The sequence below is a fragment of the Martes martes genome, assembly GCF_963455335.1.
Source record: "Martes martes genome assembly, chromosome: 7".
Classification (NCBI taxonomy): Eukaryota; Metazoa; Chordata; class Mammalia; order Carnivora; family Mustelidae; genus Martes; species Martes martes.
This window is the reverse complement of record NC_137894.1, coordinates 47559765-47581961: the sequence shown is the minus strand read 5'-3', so window position 1 is coordinate 47581961 and position 22197 is coordinate 47559765. Positions and strand designations below refer to the sequence as shown.

Genomic DNA, 22197 nt, shown 5'->3' with positions numbered 1-22197 from the left:
AGAGCCTGCTCTCAGGAGCACAGAAGAGAGCACAGCACACATTGCTAAGAGCCCTTCATCAAGCCTTCCTGAGAAAGCATGCTCCTCCTGGGCTTACCTGCGCACACGCACGCGTGAAGACACATGGCCCTCTGAGCTCTAGATGGTGGGACTGTTTGTGCAAAGTTTACTTTAAGGCCTGTCAGCCTGGAGCCAAGGAATCATTGAGAGATGCTTGAGAAGCAAAAGACTCAGGCCCTGTCCCTTATTTTTAACAATACTTATAAAGCACTTTTTAATTTTTTTTTAACCCTCCACTTTTTTTTTTTTTTTTAAACAGACAAAGAACTGAGACACTTGTCCCAGGTGAGTCTCGTAAGGCTTGCAATTTAAACCCAGGGAGTTTGGCCCAGAGTTTGGGTTTTTAAACGTTGCACCATTCCATTTCTTTTTAAGATTATTTATTTATTTGATATAGATCACAAGTAATCACAAGTAGGCAGAGAGGCAGGCAGAGAGAGGGGGAAGCAGGATCCCCGCCGAGCAGAGCCCAATGCGGGACTCGATCCCAGGACTCCCAGATCATGACCTGAGCCGAAGGCAGAGGCTTTAACCCACTGAGCCACCCAGGCGCCCCGCACCATTCTATTTTAAATAATACCTTCTGTTATTTCAAAAGAGGAAAGTGAAAGAAAGCTCACATCTTTCTCATCACAGGCATGATCTCACTTAATCTTTACAAGGCCTGAGGACAGGTATCATCCCTATTTTACAAGTAAGGAAACTGAGGCTAAAAGAGACAGTGACTTGCCTAGTTAGTGGGACTGCCTGCAATTAAACCCATGTTTCCAGATTCAAAACCCAGTAGACTGGCCCACAAAACCATAACTGCACGCATCTTCCTTGACACTCTCTTTGAAATATTTGAACAAATATTTTGGGATGCTAAAAAGCTCCAGAAACAGAGGGAAGACAGAAACATCCATCTCCTCCAGACGTTTACCATTTTAGTGGAAGAGATAGACAAAACTATGACAAAACCCGTGACCTTTGCTGGAACGAAGCTGTGCGAACACAGAGGATGGGCACATAGCCAAGACTACAGTAGAGGAAAAGTGAAGCTGGGCTCTGAACGACAGGTAGGAGTTGGCCAGCTGAAGAAAGGGGCGGAGTGCAGACAAACTCAAGGTTAGATCTGTGTACCTGGAGTACGTGATGCTCCCAGGGGTGTAGTGGAGATGGAGCTGGTCCAGGTAGGCCTAGAGGACCATGCTAAAAAGTTTGGGCCTTGTCATAAGGGAGGAAATCTATAAGCATGTGAGTGTGTGAATTCCAGAAGCAAAGAGAAGGCCAACATTTAGTGTACAAGACTGGAAGTTGCTGGCTCATTCCAGCTTTGGGACTCCTGGCCCAGACACCTGAAAATCTGTGATGTTCTGGGTGGTCAGGAAATCCAGAATTCAAAATGTAGGAACAGGAATCAAATTTTGATTGAGTCACCTACGACTATGGAAAAAAAAAATCCCATCAGAGATCTCCCTCCTCCCAAGAACCTCTGCTCCACACCATCTTACCTTACAGGTAAGCTGCACCATAGATCTGGTACCTGCCACATGCTTCTGGGTTATGTTTGGCTTTTCATACCTCAATTACTCAATATATAAAATGGGCACAGTGCACTCTGGCTATCTCAAATGTGTGCTAAAAGATGAGAAATGGCAGTGCAGCATGTGGAAAAAAATTACTAAGTAAGGAAATCTGAGTTGTGGTACTGACTCTCCCACTCACAAGCAACACAGGAAAAGCCATTCTGCCTAACTACTCCCAGTAACTATTTCAAAAAAGGTAAGAGGTTTCAAGAGGCCACTGCCAAGGTTACACTCTGTTCTCACATCCCATGACTTTCTTTGCAATACATTCAAATATTATGAGAGTAATGACACTGCATTGATTCCAAGACACACCCTTTCCCCCAACGTTAGCACCTCTGAAATTGGGCGAATACTTTCTTATTGCAGCGGGTCAGTTTAACAGGCAGTATTTTTTTTCTTTCTGAGCGGTACCTAAAATAGCATCTTAAAACCAATGACACCCTAGGTTTGCTGAAACATGGTGAATTCAAGCTGCCTAGTTTCCCTTTCCCCAGTCGTCACCAAGTTCAGGGAACTCAATAGAAAGGCATGGCTGGAATCTGGCCAGGGACATTCCGAGAAACACTTGGGGAAAAAACTTCCAGACTCAGCTTTTTGCATCCACTTGGTTGCTTCTGTGTGTATGTCCCAGTCCAGGCTATGAGCTTCTTGAGGGCAGGGGTTCAATGTGATTCATCTCTATTTCCCCAGGGCCCAGCACAATTGCCAGATTTCAGTCCATGCAATTAATCAATGCCTGTCGCTGAAGCAGTAAAACTGCCCTCTCAGGAGGCCAGCAATGGCCACCTTCACTAGCTCCGGCCACCAGACTCAGATTCAGTGGTTAGGGCGCTATCTACCCCACAAATTCCTGTGCCCTCCTCAATGGGATTTGGAGACTGAGATTACCACTCACCAGCACATCCCTGAAGAGTAACTGCGGCCCCGAGTGCACTGTCCAGTCCACCGCGCCACTATTTGGAATCTTGATACGAATCACCAGCACCTGGTTCTCCATGGCATGGAAGGGGCCAAGGGCCAGCCACAGCATTACAGGTTACAGGGGCTCACATCCTGGGGCAGGAGGTACCCACTGGATCCGGGTTAAACAAGGGCTCCAAGAGGTGACAAGGGGAGCGAGGGAAAGAACACAGAGGGTCGGGGGGGGGGGGCGGGTAGTAGAGAGAAGGGAGTGGTCTGGAAGGAGCCCGCAGGGACCCAGCCAGACCCAGGCTGTCTGGAGTCGGGGGCTGCCTCCCCGTGGAGGGGGCAGGAGGCAGGGGCCCTTAGAACCTAGCGGAGATCAGAAGGTTCTGGAGTTGGAAAACTGGGCGAAACGGGATCGTGAAGCTCTGCCCTCTGTGTGGGTGTGAGGACACGACCCCGTTTTAGGGAGGCAGAGCGGCAGGTGTCCACTCCTCCTTCGTGGAGAGTGGAGGGTCCCCAACTGGAGGGGACTCAGTCGCGGGCTGTTTGGAAGGAGCCCCGGGGCCCCTAGAGCACGCGAGAGCTGAGGGACGGCCTTCCGCCAGAGGACGGGAGAGCGAGTCCCATTCCCCACCCCGAGTCAGAGGGCGCGGCGCGCACGGGCTCAATTCCGGCCGCCCCAGGCCGAGCGTCCCTGCTGCGGCGGCAGCGGCGGCGGCAGGAGGAGGAGGAGGAGCAGGAGCAGGAAGGCGCGGCGAGGGCACTGTTACTCCGGAACCAAAACGCACGGCACCGGAACCCCGGGAGCCGGCGAGAGGGACCCGCCTCCCGCGGCGCCATGTTGGAAGAGGGCAGCTCCCGGCCAGCCCCGCCCCCACGGCCCGGCGGGCTGAGCGGAGGAGTGAGTGCGCGCAAAGTGCCGGGAGGAGGATGAGGGTCCGCAGGGCTTCCCCACGCGGAGACTTCTGTCGCCTTGTGTCCGGCCCCGGCGATCGAGTGAAGCTCCTTGCCTTTCCCGACCCTCGTTAAAGGCATCAAATCAGCAAGAACTCAAAAAGTGGTTCTCTCTTTCTCTTCCTTCTTCCACGCCGCAGATGCAGAAGGTCGTCTTCCTCTCACATTAGCAAAGAGTGTATGAATTCCTTTCTTTTAAACCCCACAATTGCCCTGAAATAGCAAACAGCTCTCTGTACAAAAGCAACAGTTAAAAAAAAAAAAATCCGCCAAGAGTTCAACTGTCAGGGATCAGCTGTAGGAGTGGCATCATGTCCTCTTAATAAGTCGTTGCAGAAAATACTCAGTCTCGTCCATAAATTTTCAACTCGATAGCAATGTTTAAGCAATCGGTGATATCTCAGGCAGTAGCAATAACCCTGGGTTGTTTTTAAATGCCTGTTAACCTCAGATTTTAAAGTGCACAATTGTGGTGATCTATGGTGCCTAGATAAAAGTTTGTTTACAAATTGCAACCTGTAGGTTGGTCCATAATCGGCTAATGAAGGTGCACAGGCCGCTTTACTTTGGGTGCTGAATTTTGCATAAATTCAGTGGGAGAGGGGTGACATTTTCCCACTAACACTCAGATAGTTTATTCACTCGAGAGGACAAATAATTTAAATGTTGATTAATTTCAGAATAATACCAAAAAATGTTGTGCGTATTTTTCTCTGCCTTTCTTTTTATATTTAACTTGAAAGTCCGTGTGGGAGATACATTATCTCTTTTTAGTTATTGTAGATTAATAGCTTAGGTAGAAATTCACTTAGTCAGATGCTCCAGATATTCTGATATTCTGTAATTGCCCTTAGTCCCCCAAAAAGTAAACAGTGTGCCGAAGGCCCCCTTGTACGTTTCATTGAAAGTTCATTTCCTATTATTTGAGAAAATAGACCGCGAAACTAGAGATTTTCTATGAACTTATCATTTGTTAAACGGCTTTTTAATTCATAGTACTATGGGGAAAACCAACTCAATTTGTACTTTGAATTCTTCTGGATAGGTATATACCCAGAAGTGTAATTGCTGGATCATATAGTAATTCTCTTTTTAATATTTTAAGGAACCACCAGACTGTTTTCCACAATGAGTGCACCATTTTACATTCCCACCAGCAGTGCACGAAGGTCCCAATACCTCCACATCTTCATCAACACTTGTTATCTTCTGTATTTTTGATGTTAGCCGTCCTTTTGGATGCTAGGTGGTATCTCCCTGTGGTTTCAATGTGCATTTCCCTAGTCATTAGTGATGCTGAGCATCTTCTCATATGCCTGTTGGCCACTTATATATCTTCTTTGAGGAACTATCTATTTAATTCATTTGCCCATTTTTTTTAAAAAGATTATTTATTTATTTATTTGACAGACAGAGATCACAAGTAGGCAGAGAGGCAGGCAGAGAGAGAGGAAGGGAAGCAGGCGCCCTGCCAAGTAGAGAACCCGATGTGGGGCTGGATCCCAGAAACCTGAGATCATGACCTGAGCCAAAGGCAGAGGCTTAACCTACTGAGCCACCCAGGCGCCCCCCTTTGCCCATTTAAAAAATTTTTTTTATTTATTTATTTGAGAGAGAAAGATCATGAGGAGGAGGGGCAGAGGGAGAGGGAGAGAGAAATCTCAAGCAGAGTCTGTACTGAGTACTGAGCACAGAACCCAACACAGGGCTCTGTCAAACAGCCCTGAGATCATGACCCCAGCCAAAACCAAGAGTTGGACACTTAACTGCACCACCTGGGCTTCCCCCTTTGCCCAGTTTTAAAGCGGGTTATTTATGGTTGTTGTTGTAAAGTTATTTTTTTTAATGATGAAAATACATTTTGCTATTGTAAATCACAGAGGTTTTCTTTCATCTCTTTTTACCTTGCTCTCAATCTTGAATTCTTAACCTAGAGTCTGATGCTTCCTACCACCTCACAGCTGCTACCCCAGTCCAAACTTTTATCGCACGTGTCTGCTAACCTTTTGTTTCTACCTTTGCCACTACTCTATTCTCGATCCAGTTGCTCAGGTTAGATCGAGTCACTCCTTTGGTTAAAATTCTCTAGATGCTTCCTAACTTGTGCAGGGTAAAGACTGAAGTCCCTACACATTCTGCTCCCTTTCTGGACCCTCAAACCTCATCTCCTACCACTCTCCCTCATTCACACCAGTCTTCTTCTCACTGTTCCTTGAACACATCAGGCATTCCACCTCAGGGCCTTTGCATTTGCCATTCCCCCTGCATGGATTGCTCTTAGCCCTGGTATCCAGATGGCTCACTGCCTCACATTCTGCACATCTTTTTTGGTGGTGGTGTTGCTTTATTACCAAAAACAGCTTTTTTTTTTTTTTTAATTTTTTTAGCTGACTCCGTGCTTGTGCCTTCAACACTTTCACAATGATTTTCTGCTCCTTGGTAAGGAAAGCGAGCTTGACCCTTTCTCGAACACACTTAGCAGACATGGAAGCACCATAGACCCTGCTGACATGTTTTTCTCTTTTAGACAAGGAAACCGTTAGGTCTCAAAACACGAAGTCCTCGAAGTCAGCTTGGGCATACGCTACATGTGGATTTTGGTGCTTTCCCAACCTTGTTGTAAATGATTTTATTACCAGGGGTTCAGGACAGCCTACTTTTATTGGAGGCTGTATTGTAGGACAGCCTGTGACAGTATATCAAATACTGGACCATTCTGAATGCCTGTAGACACCCTCCCCAGAAGAGCGCAGTCTGTAGATCTCGACCTAAATGTCACCTTCTGGCTTCAGCCTTCCTTCAGCACATACTGTGGAAATTACAGACCAGCCCCAAACCCACTCCACCCATAGATACAAGATCCTAGCACTGATCACTATCTAACATATCACAGGTTTCACTCATTTGTCTGTCTTTCTGTAAACTATAAGGTAATGAGGGAGGGGAACTGTGTGTGTCTATATTCGCTGCCATGTCCCTAGCACCTAAAATAGTAGCTGGCACACAGTAGGCACTTTAATGACATCTGTTGAGTGAATAAAATAGATTTTGAAGGCAAGATGAATTGCATAATAGGAATGCACCTTCCGTGTGCATTTCTTGCCTGTCTTAAACCTCATTTACTCCTTTGCTTTGCCACCATGACCATCATTATGGACTCCCAATGAACCACACATTTTATAGCAAATATTGATCCCCTCCTCTGCTTGAGAATTCCACTTATCTCCTTCAGGGCCTACTGTGGGCCATTATATGTAACACTCAAATACTTGTTGATTAATTTTGATTTAAAAGAATATGACATGGGGGGGTGCCAGAGTGGCTCAGGGGGTTAAAGCCTCTGCCTTCAGCTCAGGTCATGATCCCAGCGTTCTGGGATCGAGCCCCGCATCGGGCTCTCTGCTCCGCTGAGAGCCTGCTTCCTCCTCTCTCTCTGCCTGCCTCTCTGCCTACTTGTAATCTCTGTCTGTCAAATAAATAAATAAATAAATCTTTAAAAAAAAAAAAAAAAAAAAAGAATATGACATGGGGTGCCTTGGTGGCTCAGCCGGTTAAGTGTCCCACTCCTACTTTCAGCTCAGATCATCTCAGAGGCATGAGATCAAGCCCCATCCTGGCCTCTGTGGTGGGGGTGGAGCCTGCTGAAGATTCTCTCTCTCCCACCCCCCCTCACATGTGCACACGTACACTCTCTTGGTCTAAAAAATTAAAAAATAATAAATAAAAGAATATGATGAGAACAGAGGATGGGGCGTTTGGGTGGCTCAGCGGATTAAGCCTCTGCCTTCCGCTCAGGTCATGATCCCGGGATCCTGGGATCGAGCTCCTCATTGGGCTCTCTGCTCAGCGGGGAGCCTGCTTCTCCCTCTCTCTCTGCCTGCTGCTCTCTGCCTACTTGGGATCTCTCTGTCAAATAAATAAATAAAATCTTAAAAAAAAAAAAAAAAAAAGAACAAAGGATGAAGACAGGAACTTTCCAGTGGAGAAACCTAGCAGACACCATCATAACCAAGTGATCAAGCTTAACATCCCCAGTAATAAGTCATGTTGGTATCATGTGCTCTCTAATATGAGGCAGTCAGAAGGGCAATTGACCTCCATGGTCTTCCCCCAAAACTCAGACCCAATCTAATCATGAGAAAAACATCAGACAAACCCAAATTGAGGGACATTCTACAAAGTACCTGACAAGTCCTTAAAACTGTCAAGGTTGGGGCACCTGGGTGGCTCAGTCCGTTGGGCATTTGCCTTTGGCTCAGTTCATGATCCCGGAGTCCCAGTATCGAGCCCCATGTCAGGCTCCCTGCTCGGTGGGGAGTCTGCTTCTCCCTGTGACCCTCCCCCACGTCGTGCTCTCTCACTCTTTCTCTCTCTCAAATGAATAAATAAAATCTTTAAAAAAAGAAACTGTCAGGGCACCTGGGTGGCTCAGTGGCTTAAGCCTCTGCCTTTGGCTCAGGTCATGATCTCAGGGTCCTGGAATCAAACCCTGCATTGGGCTCTTTGCTCTGCGGGGAGCCAGCTTCCCCCTCTCTCTCTGCCTACTTGTGATCTCTCTCTCTGTCAAATTCCCTGCCTCTCTGCCTACTTGTGATCTCTCTCTCTGTCAAATTAAATAAATAAATAAATAAATAAAATCTTTAAAAAAAAACTGTCAAGGACATAAAACACACTCAAAAAAGTCACTGTCACAAACCAGAGAAAACTAAGATGACATGATGACTGAATACATTGTGAGACCCTCAGTGGAATCCAGAAACAGGAAAAGAAAAATAATGAAAAACTAGTGTAATCTGCAGTTCACTTAGTAATAATACACAATGTTGACTTCTTCGACTTCTTAGATTTGGCAACTAAGTTTTATGTAAGGGGCTAACATTAGGGAAATCTGCGTGAGGATATATAGGAACTCTGTAATACCTTTGCAATTTTTTTGTAAATCTAAAATTATTTCACAGGTGCCTGGGTGGCTCAGTCAGTTAAATGTCTGCCTTTGGCTTAGGTCGTGATCTCTGGGTCCTGGGATCAAGTCCTGCGTCAGGCTCCCTGCTCAGAAGTTTTTAAAAAAGAAGAATATAAAGAGGCATGAAAAAAATGAGCACAGATAAACCCCTGAAAGTGTGACAGGAAAGTCTACTCTCTCCTGTCTCGGCAGGAAGAGAAAATAACAGTGGGAACAATTCCAGCACTCATGCAGGAGTGGAAATGACAGTTCAACAGATGTTCATGGAGCACCACTATGTGCCAGGTACTATGGATTGTAGATGCTCTAAATTGAACTAATTTAATAATTTAAAATGTCATTAGATTGAATTTCTACATAATACATTTTCCTTTACTTTTTAAAAAAGATTTTTATTTATTTATTTGACAAAGAGAGAGAACATAAGCAGGGGCAGCAGCAGGCAGAGGGAGGAGCAGACTCCCTGCTGAGCAGAGAGCCTGATGCAGAGCTGGATCCCAGGACCCTGAGACCTGAGCCAAAGGCAGATGCTTAACTGACTGAGCCACCCAGGCAGCCCTCCATTTCCCTTTGGATAGAGTAGGCTGCTGTTCCTACAAATCATGTAAGCCGCGTTACTTCTCTCTTTTTATTGTTTAAACATATCTATATTATTTTCTTTATATTGACAAACAAAATAGATCTCACATTTTGTTTTTCAGTATACATAGAACAGTGTGTGTTAATTCATTACATGTGAGGTATTTTAAAACTTGCTGCTTTTCTTGCAAATAATTCATATGATCTCCAGGTATGTGTCCTTTTTTTGAAGCTCTTAAAGATGACGACAAGTTTTCTTTTTAATCTTGAATATCACACATTCATTCCACACAGAGTCTTCATTATGTGATAAATATAGCAAATACAAAATTAGTAAGATGTAGTTCTCATCCAGCTGTGTACAGAAGCTGTTTTTTGTTTTTTGTTTTTTGTTTTCATTATGACTTGAACGGACACTGTAACGTAGATTCAGAACTATTAGGTTTTGTTGACAAGTAAAATTACTAAAATTTGCCTTCAGTGTGGTCAATGCAAAAGTGGGTGGAGGATGAATAAATGACTGTTGATTTTTAAATGTAATCTAAAATTAGGTGACACTACTTAGATTTTTATTCCAACTTTAAAATTCTTGTTTCCTTCATTTTAGATATTTGGAGATTTGAAAGCATAAGAAACTACAATTTTGGCTTCATCTCACAGCAAGGGCCTTAATATTATGCGTAAAGAAAGCTTGTGAGATAATCTCCTATCTTTATGGATTTTCATTCACTTCTTAAACATATTCATTTTTTGAAGTAGAAATATCCACTTTTATTAAATGGAGTTAAAATTTAAAAATTTTTTGATCTATTTATTGGAATATTGATTTTCATTTTGTATTTTTTATTCTTCCTTTAGGGTTTGAGTAGACAAGGTTTTTAGGTCTGATTTTAAATTACGCACTTGTATGAAAATAGAGTAAAATGAATCACTTTGTGGTTAATAAATTCAATGTGCTGTTTACAGACAGATTGTTATAAAATTACTGATATATTCTAGCAGAAGCAGTAAAGGTTATGTCAAGCAACTACTAAAAAAATCATACTACGTAGTGTTAATGATGTTACCTTAACATTCCAGCTTCAGGGGCTGCATAATTGTTTCTGCCAACCCATAAATTTTTGAGTAACAACAAAATTATTGTGATTTTTCTTACTAAATAATTCATACATTACAAAGCATGTATGTAACAAGGTCCATGAATCACTAAAACATATAATGATCATATATCTAATGACATATCTCTTTTCATAAGATGAATTCAAATAGATTTATGTATTTAGGTTAACTAAAAAATACTGAGTTTATAAGGTTCATAACTCTATCATCAACAACAATACAAAAACTTCAAATCTTCCCTAAGAAGTACAGCTTCCATGATTTGCTTTTAAAAACTGGAAGCTTTTGTTTATCAAAATCCTTGTGTCTAAGCTACTTTTCATGAAGTTTTATTGCTTTTAAATTGATACTATAAATATCACCGAAGATAAATTAGTAATATAATGGAGTAGTACAATGTTCATAAACTGTATTTAAAATGATATAAGTGCAACTAAAATAGCTATAAGCAATACTATATAACACCTCATACTCGTAGTAGCTAATATTCTTCACCCAGCAACTAGGATCTAAAAGAGGATATTTTCATTTACTAACATTTTAATGCTTTTCTTTGGTCTTATCTTAAATAATCTCAAACCAAGTACATCTTTTTAAAACAACACATCTCTTTATGCATGTGTGTATGTATTTTTATGTTGAAGAATAATTGACCTACAACATTGTATTAGTTTTGGAATACAAGTATGTAATAAAGATATAAAAGTATATCCTTAGTGCTACTAAAAATGATCCCAAATGAGATTTCATCTGCTTAATTAAAACTAGGCTTCATAATTAAAATTTTTTAAATTCTTAGACTGCAATGTATAAAATGATATTAACATGTTTTACCTCTTTTAATCTCTAATTTTTCTAAAATCAGTTTTTTTCTATAGAAATCATACAATCAGTTGTATTTCATTACAGAATATCAAATGCTTTACTAAATTTCAAAAATTATTTTTATTTGTAGTAAAATAATATCATACAAAATTTACCATGTTAATCATTTTTTTAAAAGATTTTATTTATATATTTGAGAGAGAGAGAGAAATGGAATGCATGCTTGGGGAGGAGCAGTGAGGGAGAGAGAGGGTAGGGGAGAGAATCCCAAGCAGACCCAGTGCTGAACAGAGCCGGCCACAGGACTGGATCCCATGACTGGAGATCAAGACCTGAGCCTAAACCGAGTCCTACACTCAACCGGCTGAACCACCCAGGCACTGCACCATGTTAAACATTTTTAAGTGTACAGTTCAGTGGTATCAAATATAGTCAGGTTATCATTCACATCATTGTGCAACCATTGGTACCAACTATCTCCAGACCTTTTTTCATCTTGCAAAATCGAAACCATACCACATTAAATACCAACTGCCCACTTCCCCTCTCCCTGTGACTAATTTTTTAAGTTTCATCCAAAGATAATTCACATGCCACACAGTCCTCCATTTAGAATATACCATTCAGTGGTTTGAGTATAGTCTCAGGGTTGTGCAACCATCACCACAATCCATTTTAGAACAGTTTCATCACCCGAAAAAGAAAACCCATACCCATGACCAGTCACTGCCCATTTTCTCCCAACCTCCCCATCCCTAGACAATCACTAATTCACTTTGGCTCTGTAGATTTGCCTGTTCTGGACATTTCATATAAATGAAATCAGGTCATACTTTGGCTTCTTTCACTTAGCATGTTAGCATGTTAGCATGAAGTTTTCAAGCTTCGTCAATGCTGTCGTGTTTAGGGGCCCATCATTCCTTTTTTTGACTAATATTCCATTGTGTGAACTTGCCACATTTTATTTATTCATCCATCAATTAGTGGCTATCAGTTTTGAGGTAGAATGAAAAATGCTGCTATGAACATTTTTGTACAAGTTTTTGTGTGACCGTATGCTTTCAATTCTCTACAGTATATACCTCGAAATAGAACTGCTGGGTCATATGGTTAATGCTTAATATTTTGAAGAACTGCCAAACTTTCCCAAAGTTGTTGTATCATTTTACACTCCTGCTGATAACACATGAGGGTTCCAATTTCTCCACATCCTTGGCAATACTTGGTATCGTCTGTCTTAGTGATTATAGCTGTCCTAGGAGGTACAAAGTAGTCTCTCATTGTGGTTTTGATTTGCGTTTCCCTAACAGTTAATGTTGAACATCTCTTCTTGTGCTTCGTAGCAAAAATTTGTATTACTTATTTGGAGAAATACCTGTTAAAATCTATTTTTCAGTTGCATTTTTGAGTTATAAGTGTTCTTTATTATTCTAGCTACAAAGTCCCCTATCAGATACATGATTCACAAATATTTTCCTCTTATACCATGAGGTGGTTTTTCATTTTCTTGATAGTATCCTTTGAAGCACAAAAGTTTTTTTTTTTTTTTTTTTTTTAAAGATTTTTTGTTCATTTATTTGACAGACAGAGATCACAAGTAAGCAGAGAGGCAGACGGAGAGAGAAGGGGGAAGCAGGCTCCCTGCTGAGCAGAGAGCCCGATGCGGGGCTCGATCCCAGGACCCTGGGATCATGACCTGAGCCGAAGGCAGAGGCTTAACCCACTGAGCCACCCATGCGCCCCGAAGCACAAAAGTTTTTTAATTTTGATGAAGTCCAACTTATTTTTTTTCATTTTTCATTTCCCTTTACTAACTTATCCTTTCCCCAAATAGGAGAATTTTATAGCAGGCTCTATACAAAATCAATTTCTTTACTAGAAAACTTAGTGAACCTTCAGAAACACACTAAAAACAATCTGGATTTATTTTATCCCAGTTGTATTAAATATATTCTCAAATAGCAGAACAGAATTCTGAGAAGTAGTTGGATGGCCAAATTTGTGTCAGTGGAAACTATTTTAGCCACATTTTCATTTAAAGAAAAAATTTTTTCTCAACAACTCTTCTCAATTTATATTACAAAAATACTCTGTGGACCATGGTCACTACTAATAACACTTCTTACTGTTGGGAAAGCTCTTGTGAAACATTTGTCAAGCATATAAAATAGTATAAAAGTGAAATATAGTAATTAAGATTTGTGTTCTATCGATCGTGTAGCTAAAGTAATTTTTCATTACTAACATAAGATTTAATAAGTATAAGTAGTTAAAGATTCTGACTTGGCACTAGTCATTAGCATGTAATTGAACTAGTAAAAAAATCAGTTAAAGCTGTGTTGATTACCACCTTATCTTTGAAAGGCAATTAAAGACCTCAATCATTGCAACAAGATTTGATTGTGCAGCCTTTATTGGACATTGATCTTTCAGCAAAGTGCAGTTACATTTTCCATTAATTTACAGTAACACAGTTTAACTTTGATACCCTAGACTGTTGACCCAGGTGAGATGTAATGCTAAGTACTTGTTTAGGTTAAGATGCCCTCAAACATCATCATTATCGTTTGAATGGTAAGTGCTGAAAAAAAGTGGATACCTGATCTACTGGCTTTAGGATAAGGTTTCTGTTATCTGCATTAGCTTTTAAATGAAATGAAACCAAGATCCATGTCTTAACGTCACCCCACCCATTTCAACATCATTCATTCTTTAATAGAATTAAGAGCTATTTCATGAAGCATTACAGATGTTCTTGCTCATAGTTTTGAGTGAATACAAATATGATGAGAAACAAAATGTACATTGCAAAAGAAATATGTATGGCTTTTAATAATTACAAGTGTTTCAATTTTTTACTGAAGTCAACAATTAGCAAAATATCAGTGACCAAGTATGTTTGATAAAAGAAATAATTATTTGTCATTTTGCTATGTTAAGACATTAGGACTGGGGCGCCTGGGTAGCTCAGTGGGTTAAAGCCTCTGCCTTTGGTTCAGGTCATGATCCCAGGGTCCTGGGATCGAGCCCCACATCCAGCTCTCTGCTCAGCAGGGAGCCTGCTTCCTCCTTGTCTCTCTCTCTCTCTGTCTGCCTCTCTGCCTACTTGATATCTCTATCTGTCAAAAAAATAAATAAAATCTTTAAAAAAAAAAAGACATTAGGACTGAGAAACTAGAGATTTTTTTTATTAACCACCTCTTTCATGCCCCCAGTTCTTACTGTATCTTTATGGTGGTTCACAGTTCACGCAGAAACTAAACATTTTGACCAAAAATTTCTTCCAGTACTTGATAATTGATTTGTGTACAAGTAACAATCAATAGAAGATTTGTAAAATTTTATACTAACACTCATCTTCATTAAAAAATAGTTTGGCCTGGATTTTTTTAAAGACAAAATCCCATCAAAGAAGCATTGGCAGAAAAGCTGTTTTTGATTGTTTCATCAACTAAGAATATTCCTGGATGTGGTGCATAAACAATGAATTTTGGAACACTGAAAAAAAAATTAAATTAAATTAAAAAAAAAAAAGAATATTCCTTATACCCAGAATGGGAGGGTCAACTCAGAACCCTGCCTACCACTTCGGGCATAATCGGCTTTCACCCAGGCACACATACAATGCCTCAGTTTGTCTCTTCTTTTCTTCCTCTCCCTTATTTTTAAAATACTTTCATTAAGGAAGTCCTTTACAAAACCAGCTTTTACTGAAATGAAACCGACATTAGCTTACAAGCATATTTATCATACATTTGAAAGTAGAAAGGTTTCTTATTTCGTTCTCAGATTACAGGTAGAAAAAACTAAGACACAAAGGAGTAGAGTTATTAGCTTGAAGTCGAAAAGTAATGCAGGACTAACACTAAAAATAGAATTAATCGCCTGACTCCTAGCATTTATATTTTATCCCCATTAGGCTACAATGCTTCCATGTCGTATTCAACTTTAAAGGAAAAACTTAAACCATTACTGTTCAATGGGGAGCATTTTGGACTAAAAGCTTCACTGTTAAGACTTAATAAATCCAAGGAATGATATTTTAATATTTGAACCATGCTTAGCCATCGTTGAGTTCATCCTTCACCATGATCAACTCCATGAGAGCAAAAGGTCTATTGATTTTCATGTAATACAAGAAAATATTACATTTGCTTAATTGTTACACAGCGAGTGCACGAGACAAGAAATCAAGGCTCTATTTAATGCTGCAAGCAGCAGAGAATTACAGAGATCAATAGGGTAGTTTGTCAAAGATCTTCTCCGAGGAGACTACCTATCACCATATGGATAAGAAGTCACACTGACTATAGCTATTGAAAAACAGGTAAGCAGAGTCAGCAGTACAAATTATCAGAAATCAAACGGGCCAGTGTGAAAAGAAGTGCAACTCTACTGAAAAGCTGTATTTATAGTCTGGTAATTAAAAACCATTTTATCAGCTTCGTGCTGGGACCAAACCTTTACGGCAAGTATTGACAAGACCAACAGCAGTGAATGAGCAGTATTTGACTTAAAACTTATGAGCTATAGTTATTTAACTTTGCCCATTACAGGGGAAATCAGTTCTAGCCTTCCTTGCAAAATGCTAATAGTTAGTTTTATTATTAATGAAGCTTAATGTAACACTATCTCCTCTGTGTAAGCCATTCATTTAACTAGTGTCAAGTATGTTCTTCTGGACTAAATATATTGGCATAAGTACTTCTTTGATTAAAGTGTTAGAATTGCTCTTAGACAAGTGAACACTACATATATTTGAAGAACAGCTTACTCTCTGCAGCTCATTGAAAGCAACTACCTTTAACAAAGTCAGTTTGTATTACTTTATTCTGTTATTTTCACCTCAGTCTCTGCCACTCACTTTCTCAACTGATTTGCCAGAAGCAATCACCCAAATGCTGGTTAGATTGTATTTTATAAAATATTTTGCTACAATAATGTGTGAATGTTGCAGAGTACCAGCAACACATTAACATAAAATGATATATAATGTATGTTTGTAATTATGGGAGAGATCATAAATCTTAAACACCCATTGGTTTAGAAATTAAATAGTTCTACTTAGTTCTCCCTAAATTACTCCAAATTTCTGAAATTTACCATTCGTCTGGGTATTTTGTAACTACCCCAAGGATAAATTTTTTTAAATGACTTTCCTTTCAAAAATGCAATTAGCTTAATAAAATCTTAACATAGAACTGCCATCAGGTCTTTAAAATTTCGGCCCATTTCCCATCGCCAAGAAGTGTATGGATATGTACCATTTCAGCTAATTGCTTTTATAAACAGACACCAAATTTATTCTTGAGTCTTTCTAGATCTTAATTGTTCTTACAGCTTTATCAGCATGCTATTAGTAAGTCTTAATTTCATCATCTTGGTACATTTACATTAACCAGAGTCATTATTTTTTAGAAAGTAGTATAGTATTGGATGTTTAGACAGTAAGAAGTTTCAACATTACATCTAGACCTCTCATCCAAGTAAATGGCACAAAGGCTTGAAGACATACCCACTGAAAATCCTGGCAGCTGAATGGTTTAGATTTCAGATTACAGTTAAAATCCATCAGTTTTGGAATTGCCAATGGTATTATCTCCATATATATCCTAAAATCCTCTACTTCTTTTTCCAGTGTCCTATAAAAGATTTTTCCCACCTTCCTTCTTTGTGTGGGTGTCTCCATTTTCTCTTCAAATAATTGATTTGAATTGCTAACACCTAACTATAGAATATATACATATTATAATCATCATTTATCTGTAATTTAACCAAATTCTAAGAAAAAAATTGGTATATGTTCATGCATCTGTAGCTCCCATTGGCTAAACCGAGTGTGCAATATATAACAACATATGAAAAGCTTTGCCTCTTGAGGGCAATGATTCATCTTAAAGAACCCGACACCACAGAAAGAAAAAGGTGTTTGCAAAAGTTTTATTTTAAAGGGTCAAAAATAAACATTGCACATACACACAAGAGAAAATCCACTGATATTTATGTTCTCCGAGGCACACCTTCAATACATGGCACCTTCATCTTCTTTATTTAGAAAATAAACTGTTACTGGTCCATAACTGGTCTGTACAGTCTCTGTGATTCTAGCAAATAACCAGGAGCCAAGTCCATATAATAAGGTTGGAATACCTAGAAAACAAATGAGTATGTTATTTAAGAACATCAATGCTTATTAACTAATCCATGTATTTGTCATGGTATAAATCACAGACAACTCTTCCGCAATGTCAACAAATTGTAAAGTTATGAAAATATAAAGATAGGAGTACAGACTGATTCTAATTATCTAAGAGCTCAATTTCATCAGTTTGTGGAATAGGGAAGCAACTATGTGAGCCTAGAAGATTTTTAAAACTGTAGATAAGGCTGGTTTAAATTTTAATTCAAAGCACTTTAAGCACTAATTCATCACTTCCAAGTAATTATGAAGTGATTCTATATTCTTTTCACAAATAAGCAAACAGAATATTCATTAATTTAGTTGTAGATGTTCCAGATTAGTGGCCTTAAGCTCAAATTACTAGGATGACTTTATTGTGCTTTACATCAAACAGTAACACTGATGGCTAAAGTAATTTTCTGTACAACTTAAAAGAAACTGGGTCAAATAGCAGTCTTCAAAACCTGAGGCAAACCCTAATTCTAAGGAAGGTTTTAGTATAACAGGTATGAGAAATACTCCCATGAGTATTTTTACAACTGATTTGAAAACAATCTTGTTTTAACCTATTTGAAATAGGTATACAGTAGACTCCAACAACATGTTTCTTCTTTGGAGTATTTCCATTTGATAAGATTTTGCTGTTACAGTTGAGATCAGTGGCCATTTGTGATGCAGGAAACCAAACATATACTAGCCAGAGATAATAGATTAAGTGCTGCTCATGCATATGATACTATACTGGACACAGAATAAACTTTCACGGTTCCTATCTTTTTTAAGGCACTTATTTAAAATCAGTGACTATTAACATACTAAAAACATGTATAAAACCACAGGCATATATTGTATGTGCCACACAAATATTAACTTTATTGTTCTCGTGTAGGAATTGGACAGAAAAATGACAATTTAAAAGAAGAGCTGTACATTTGGAAAATCCCTCTTTCCAGTTAATAGGGAAGCCACATGCTCATGACTAATCCTTTTGCTAGATTTTTAAAAATTTGCCACAAGAATATATTTGCTGTATTATGCTCATTTTGAGTGTGTAAGTGCATTGGACTACTTTGTGCTTTTTCCCTGAAGCTGCATTCCAACCACTGTGATGCCAGAGATTAATCAGGAGAAGCGTCACTAGCTGGCAATGAGAACAGGCAAAAATGCCCATTCAGCCTGGTCCCTCTATTTTTAGGAATATACTGGGTCACAGCTTGTCACTATCCCAGGATTCCCTGGAACTCTCATGAAATCTTTGACAGTAGATTGCCTTTTTGCCTTGGTAACACCCTAAAGAATCTCTAAAGGCTTCAAGGCAATGTCACCAAAAAACCCACAAAAACTAGCATCATAAACCAACTTACCAAAAAGAAAAAAAAAGGTAAAGGGAGTATGAGTAGGGAAGTGGACAAGAAAACAGGCAGAAGTGAGTGAAGATTAAGTTGAAATAAAAAATAAATTTAAAATACAGTATCACAACTTGAAAGCTGAAAATCAATGGAGGAAGAACTGGGTTCTAGAAACAATTATTAATTTCTAAATATACTGACAGTAAAATATCTAAAATATGCCTTTTAAACCAATGCTAATGATATAAATTTAAGGAATGGCTGGTGAAACTGAAATCTTGTTTTACAGTACTTATCAGTTTTCAGTAAAACATTGACACGTTTTAAAAACCACATAAATTAATGGTCAGTATTTTTTCAGCTAAAATGGAGAACTCACCAAAGATTACTAGCTTATAATAACTACATTATCTCTTATTAAGAAACAGCTAGGAACCACTATCAGTGATGCTGTTTTATAGGGGATGGGGTTGTGATACAGGAGTCAGAAATTCTGTATTTTTTTTCCTGCAGTCTACTTAATGCAGTCAGGCTAAAATGAGAAGATTTGCCACTTATATAATTTAAACATTAAAAAAATTTTTTTCTTTATGTATAGCACATATGCTATGAAGTCTATAAAATTCCATGAGAAATTAAATTTTTCCCAGACTGAAACAGAACATCAAAATGAACATGAAAGTCAGTTCTTTGCATAATAATTCATTCTGAGTCAGCTGAACAGTAGGTAAACCACTGTCAAATTAAGCACTTAAAAAAAATTAGAACTTCTTAGCAAGCCTCCAATTACCCATTCATTCCAATGGTAAGTTGCTTTTCTTAAATCTCAATCTACTTCCCAGCAGGATACCCAGACTGATAAACCATCAGTAAAATGTCAGCTTCCACTGAAGGGAAGGCAGAGGAGAAAGGGAACAAATGGTAAAAGAGAAATCTTTATTATTTACAAAATGGAAAAATGGATTACTCAGATAATTATTAATTTAGAAGAGAATAAGAGGAATAAAATCTTAGGTATTTTTATTAATAGAATAGGAACTAGATGATCCAGAGGGGCAACTGTACATCACAGAACAGGAAAGAATCTATTATCTAATTCCCTACCTTAAGACAAAAATATAAAATAAATAATTCAAGTTGGTAAATACACTAATGTTTAAAAAGTCCAAGAAAAAAATTCCCTTTGATAAAGGGAATAAAAGCCAATTTGTATTAAAGCATGCATGAGCAGAAACTTTCCTTTTTTGTTTAACTTAAAACTCTTATTCCCATGTAGGCAAGATTTTTAGAATTTCCAAAAGACAACTGAATCAGTCTTCAGGCTTCTCTTCCACATAAAGAAACTATAACTGTTGTTTCTTTCCTCAAAGTGCTTCACTTCTTTGTGTGAGAATGTTCTGGGTATTCTGATTTTCTCTGGATTTCTTTTTATCTATACTTAAAAAAGAAGCCCCTAATTATTAAGGTGCTATTAAAAATGTTAAGTTTTAAATAAAAACTTTCTTTAAAAGGCATTTGGCTCATGGTTTACCTATTATCCTCCAACTATACTCTTCCTAACCTGTTACTCTTTACATCTGGGATGAATGACTGCTTCTGATTCTGAAAACAGTAAAAGTTCTTCCTGAATCAATTTATCACTCTAGTCTTTCCAAATAATTTTGAATCACATCTTTCAAGTGAGCTTACCCTTCAGCTTCAAATCAACCTCAAAATTAGTGGGCATGCTCTATGTAGTCCATCAGCCAAATATACAAAATTTTAAAGAATTACACATTGTAAATAATCTCCTCCTTGGTGGACTGAACCCAGGGCAGTCCCAGTAGACCAATGGCTCAAAAATCCCATGACTGACGTATGGGAATTATTATAAGCAAAAATACATAAATACCATATTTAAATTTAATGATCCATCAGATTATATAATACCTGTGCATGTACACAAGGGTTTAGCTTTAATTCTGGTTTAAAAAAACCGATTGGGTAACAGGGTTCAGCTTCCACAACTAGATTTCGAATTACTAAAATCTGGATCAAAGTGATATTACCTATTAATAGGCTCAAAACATCTTGAGGCCTCTCGACAAAGATACAAACGATATACCTATGTCAATATTCATGCCTCTTCCGTCATTAGCCAAAAGAAAAGCATCCAACAAGAGTAAATACACTTGGAATTAGAATATTACCATAAAAACACAGAAATATTAAAGAGGCACAAGACTTTGGTACCTTTTAGGCCTAGGACTTTAGGAAGCTGATATGCCTGTTGAAAACCTTTAGTGCTTTTAGTAAAACGCACTTGCTGGTATTTCATATAAAGAAAACAATGAAACTCAGAAAGTAGTTGCAGTTTTCATAATAATGAATGCACCCAAGAAAATGATGGTCATGGGAACGAATCCTGCCATGCTGTAAGATTTCTTAACTTCAGAGCCACTCTCCAGTGGGGTCGTTTCCTTACACCCTCATTCTTACTCCCCAATGTTGGGGTCCTCCCAGTCAAGAGCTGCGGTAGGTGAGGGTGGAAAGAATGCCTCCTCCCTAGGGGTGACGCCGTGTGGTCCCTCGATACAGGTCTGGTATAAAAGCCCTACTTTCCAGGGAACGACTCAGTAGCAACTGCTCAGCCGCGACAAGCACCTACGCGAGGGGTTAGGGATGGGGAGGTGGGGGGCGGACATCCAAATACCAGTGCCAAGGCCAGAGTGGGTGGGACGCGGAGGCAGGGTCTGGGAAACCCAACAGCTCCGGGAGAAACGTGGTGAGCCCGTGCGCCCGGGCGAGCCTGCGCGGGGCCGAGGCAGGGCTCCCCGGCATTGCTGTGGCCTAACCTAGGGCCGGGGTCTCGGCCTCTGAGCGACGTTTGTCAGCGTGCTTCGCAAACAGTGATCCCATTGTCAGCGGGGCGTCCTTCACCGGCCCGGGCCACTCACCCAGGTTGACGACCTTGAGCGCCGTGAAGAACCGATCCTGCCCGGCCAGGTCCTGCCAGGGGGCCTTGGAGCAATGGTATTTGATGAAGGGGAAGCAGCCGGTACGCAGGACGTGGTAGTTGGCGCCCTGCACCGGCCAGTTGAAGTGCGAGAGGCCGAACTGGTCGTTGCGGACGGCGCTGTAGGGCACGCAGAAGGAGGTCCAGTGCGGCAGGCGCCGCTGCAGCAGGTGCCGCGTCAGCACCTCCGAGGCGCGGGGCTTCGGGCGGGAGGCGGCGCCCGAGGCCCAGGGCCTGCACAGCAGCAGCCGGAGCGCGGCCTCGTGGGCCCTCCGCAGGGGCTCCATGGCCGGCCTCGCTCGCGTCCCCGCCCCTCGGCGACCGTGGGGCGCGCGCCGCTGGGGGCGGGGACGCCGGAGCGCGCGCGCGCCCGCGCCCCGGGGCGAGCGGCGGGGACGCCCAGGGGGCGCCGCGCGAGTGCGCGAGAGCCCCCGGGGCGCAGTGGCGCGTGCGCACGAAGGTCTCAAGATCTCCCGCAGCGGGGCGGGGGGGGGGCCCGAGGGGAGGGCAGAGTGACCGGCCGTGGGAGTGAGGGTCAGCAACGCAGAGGAAGTTATTAAATCGTCACGTGTGACCTCATGTAGGCGTTACTAACTTTGGGTCGCCGCGGGGGGTGTGGGGTGGAGGGCGGGGATTGGGGAGCTTTATCAGTAGGGGTGTGAGGAAAATTAAGGCTTAAAACAAGTAATCCCAGT

The 22197-nt window shown here is 40.4% G+C and overlaps 2 protein-coding genes and 1 pseudogene across 11 annotated transcripts in view; all 3 read right to left on the bottom strand.

Moving 5' to 3' along the window:
• Positions 1-3290, bottom strand: part of MAP2K5 (mitogen-activated protein kinase kinase 5) — a 258142-nt gene extending 254852 nt beyond the window's left edge. For 8 of the 9 annotated variants that reach the window (XM_080807858.1, XM_080807865.1, XM_080807864.1 and 5 more), the window contains exon 1: positions 2527-3256. In XM_080807858.1, coding sequence (XP_080663984.1) covers positions 2527-2661 — 135 coding nt within the window. In that variant the 5' untranslated portion in view covers positions 2662-3256. Of the gene's footprint in view, positions 1-2526 lie in introns of all 9 variants that reach the window. The other variant, XM_080807862.1, reaches the window with a different exon arrangement.
• A 2369-nt stretch (positions 3291-5659) lies between these two features.
• LOC308346610 (large ribosomal subunit protein eL34-like) lies at positions 5660-6206 on the bottom strand (annotated as a pseudogene). The gene has a single exon. The product of its transcript is annotated as a large ribosomal subunit protein eL34-like (transcript).
• Positions 6207-16898: 10692 nt separating this feature from the next.
• On the bottom strand, positions 16899-21889 carry LOC308345341 (uncharacterized protein C15orf61 homolog). Its single transcript, XM_080807401.1, has 2 exons — positions 21444-21889; positions 16899-17127 (listed from the first exon to the last, which is right to left on the bottom strand). The coding sequence occupies exons 1-2, from the start codon at positions 21787-21789 to the stop codon at positions 17000-17002; spliced, it is 474 nt and encodes a 157-aa protein (XP_080663527.1). The 5' UTR covers positions 21790-21889; the 3' UTR covers positions 16899-16999.
• Positions 21890-22197: the final 308 nt, after the last annotated feature.

Bases quoted from the DNA above. Each gene is read 5' to 3' on its own strand.
- LOC308345341 (XM_080807401.1), bottom strand. From the start codon at position 21,789: ATGGAGCCCCTGCGGAGGGCCCACGAGGCCGCGCTCCGGCTGCTGCTG. The intron at 17,128-21,443 runs GTGAGTGGCCCG...TTTGTTTTCTAG, and splicing joins GCTCAAGGTCGTCAACCTGG to GTATTCCAACCTTATTATAT.